This window comes from Chiloscyllium plagiosum, chromosome 24 (genome assembly GCF_004010195.1).
Source record: "Chiloscyllium plagiosum isolate BGI_BamShark_2017 chromosome 24, ASM401019v2, whole genome shotgun sequence".
Classification (NCBI taxonomy): Eukaryota; Metazoa; Chordata; class Chondrichthyes; order Orectolobiformes; family Hemiscylliidae; genus Chiloscyllium; species Chiloscyllium plagiosum.
In genome coordinates this window covers 4,089,316-4,092,375 of record NC_057733.1, presented here as the reverse complement: position 1 = coordinate 4,092,375, position 3,060 = coordinate 4,089,316, and the positions used below count along the sequence as shown (strand labels likewise).

The 3,060-nt window shown below is 45.5% G+C and overlaps 1 protein-coding gene across 1 annotated transcript in view; it reads right to left on the bottom strand.

The window, feature by feature from the left end:
* The window catches only part of LOC122561982 (fas-binding factor 1 homolog), a 77,653-nt gene that overhangs the window by 56,084 nt on the left and 18,509 nt on the right, over window positions 1-3,060 (bottom strand). The window contains exon 4 of the mRNA XM_043714331.1: window positions 1,168-1,315. Within this exon, the coding sequence (XP_043570266.1) occupies window positions 1,168-1,315 (148 nt within the window). The remainder of the gene's footprint in view (window positions 1-1,167; window positions 1,316-3,060) is intronic.

Below are 3,060 nucleotides of genomic sequence, written 5' to 3'. Positions count from 1 at the left end.
GGATACTTGGTAGTGTGGATGATCAGAGGGATCTTGGTGTCCATGTACACAGATCTCTGAAAGTTGCCATCCAGGCAACTAGTGCTGTGAAGAAGGCATATGGCGTACTGGCTTTTATTGGTAGAGGAATTGAGTTCTGGAGTCCTGAGGTCATGTTGCAGTTGTATAAGACTCTGGTGCGGCTGCATCTGGAGTATTGTGTGCAGTTTTGGTCGCCATATTATAGGAAGGATGTGGAGGCACTGGAATGGGTTCAGAGGAGGTTTACCAGGATGTTGCCTGGTATGGTAGGAAGATCGTATGAGGAAAGGCTGAGGCACTTGGGGCTGTTTTCATTGGAGAAAAGAAGGTTTAGGGGTGACTTGATAAAGGTGTACAAGATGATTAGGGGTTTAGATAGGGTTGACCATGAGAACCTTTTTCCACGTATGGAGTCAGCTATTACGAGGGGGCATAGCTTTAAATTAAGGGGTGGTAGGTATAGGAGAGATGTTAGGGGTAGATTCTTTACTCAGCAAGTCGTGAGTTCATGGAATGCTCTGCCAGTAGCAGCGGTGGACCCTCCCTCTTTATGGGCATTTAAACAGGCGTTGGATAGACATATGGAGGATAGTGGGCTAGTGTAGGTTAGGTGGGCTTGGATCAGCGCAACATCGAGGGCCAAAGGGCCTGTACTGCGCTGCATTTTCCTATGTTCTATGTTCTATCATTCTAATAGAGTATGAGATGTTTTCCATTCTAATCAAACGTAGGAAAGCTGTGCATTATAAGGATGGACGCTTTGGCCGATTAATGGGTGTAGAGTGGGGGCAAGTCATGCAATGAAACCTCAAGGACTACATTTAAACATAGTTAGCATGCTTAACCTAGAGCCAGGCCTTAATCCAAGATGGGGAAAGAATCCAAACGGGAGCAGTGACTAAGCCATTTACCAAGTTAAGGCTATCCTTTAAAGACCATGTTTGAAGGCACTTCACCTTATTTGGATGCTTTGTGAAACAATTCCCAGTGCACACTTGCTCAAACCACTATTTTAATTGTACCTTTATTTGCACAAAGATTCCAACAATCTCTTAAAAAGACTCCCCCGCTCACATAAGCCTGTGTTGCTTGTGCAGATTGCACAGACAGCATTGCTTATTTTTGAATGTTTGCTATGTTACTTACTGTCTTTTGCTGCTCCCGATTTGTGTGCATTTCTGGTAGATTCTAATGAAGAACTTTCCGTCCCAGCAGTCTTTCCTGTGGATACACTTGGAATAGAATGCAACTTCTTCCTTTTTCCAAAGAGATCAGCATCCATATCATCAATATCCTGCACACAGAAAGGAAGAAGAACCAAGGTTAAATAAGTTTCACGGTTGTAAAAATGGAATAGCAATACCAAGGATGTGCAATCAAATGGCACTATGGTCAAACTGAATTCAATAAATGCAGTGATGCGAGAACTTGAATCAGAAAAGGCCACGCAAGCTGCTGAACTGTTGTTAAAATCCCAAATCTTCTAATAAAGTCCTTCAGGGAAGGAAACTGTTGCTCCTACCTGGTCTTGTCTAGATGCAACTCAATTCCACACCTTGTGGCTGATATGTAATAGAGATGGATACTAAGATACTGATTTGCCCATGTCACCCATATCCAAAGGAAAATGAAGAAAACATTTGCATCCCTGTAAAGTAAGGTTGTCCAACCCACAACTGCAGTCCAGACTGCAGCCCACTATCAATTGATCAGGCCTGTGGACTCTGTTCAAAATTGAGGGCAGCTGAAGTGCCTGAACTGCAAGAACAGCCACTCCTGCAGTCACAGGGTTCCTGCCTATCAGCAGTAAATGCAGGAGTGAATCAATCAGTCTGTATTTGAAGGAGCAGTGAGCAGTGCAAAGCTCAGTAGTTTCACAACTAAACACTTCAGTGATGAAGGTTGGTGACAGACCATCAGGAAAGGTGCTAAGACACAGTTGTCAAGGCGGGAGGGCAATTCTGTAGTCCCCTCAGGATCATTCTTTGCTTCAGAGAGCCAAACTCAGACAGAACAGACTGCTAGGCTTACCAAGTGAAGAGTATGTAGTGAAGGAAGAAGTTGAAAAGATGAGTGCATTAACTTACCACATACAGGTGATAAAGCAAGGGCAATGGCAGTGACGTGTATTGAGAGCCAAAGTACCCAGGAGACAAGTGTCAGAGCTTCCACAAGAGACAGCAGGAAAGAGAAGACATCACCCAAAGAAAAGGTGGGTTGCATCTCTGACAAACTCTTTCCAAAATGACTGAAAGGGAGTGAGGCAAAGACTAAATTTCAGAGAATAATTTCGAGAAATGTGCCACAATCAAATGAACTTCATGCACTACCTGTTGCAATCATGGTGGTCTTCAATTTCAATATAATTGGCTTCTCCCAAAGGTCTCTTCACACCTTTACAGAAGCTCTCAATCTGTCACCCACAGGTTTGATCACTATTACAGAGGAACCTCAATTATCCGAATATCAATTATCCGAAGGAGATCAAGATCCCGACAGAAACATTACATCAAAGAGGTGTTTCCAACATTGATCACGCCTTTTGTTTACAATGATTAGAAGCAAAGTCAGCTTACTGAAATGCTGCCGAAAACAGTCCTGGACATCAATGGGAGCCTAGGCATTGTCTCCAAATGACTGACCTCCCGCCCTCTCCCTCTCTACCCACACTTTCCCTGGAGTTCTACACAGGCTGTGTACCCTAAACCCCCCCGGCCCCAGATGATGCCTCCAACATTGTCCTGCATAGGGCAAAGATGCAACATGACGAAAAGTTGCAGTAAAACATTGTGTGCGCGCGCATGTTACTTGGATACTCACCCCACCCAAAGGCAGCAGAGTCTCACGTTTGGTGTCCAGTCTGGCTGCCCCTGAGGGTGGGAGGACGGAGGATTGTGGGTGGGTGCGGGGGCAGAGGTAGGCAGGGTGGCATGGTTGGAAGATGTTGGGGGGATTGGATGGAGTTGAGGGTTGGATGGGGGATCAGATGGGGTGCAGGGTGGACGGGATTGGGGGATGCGGAGGGTGGGGCACAGATAG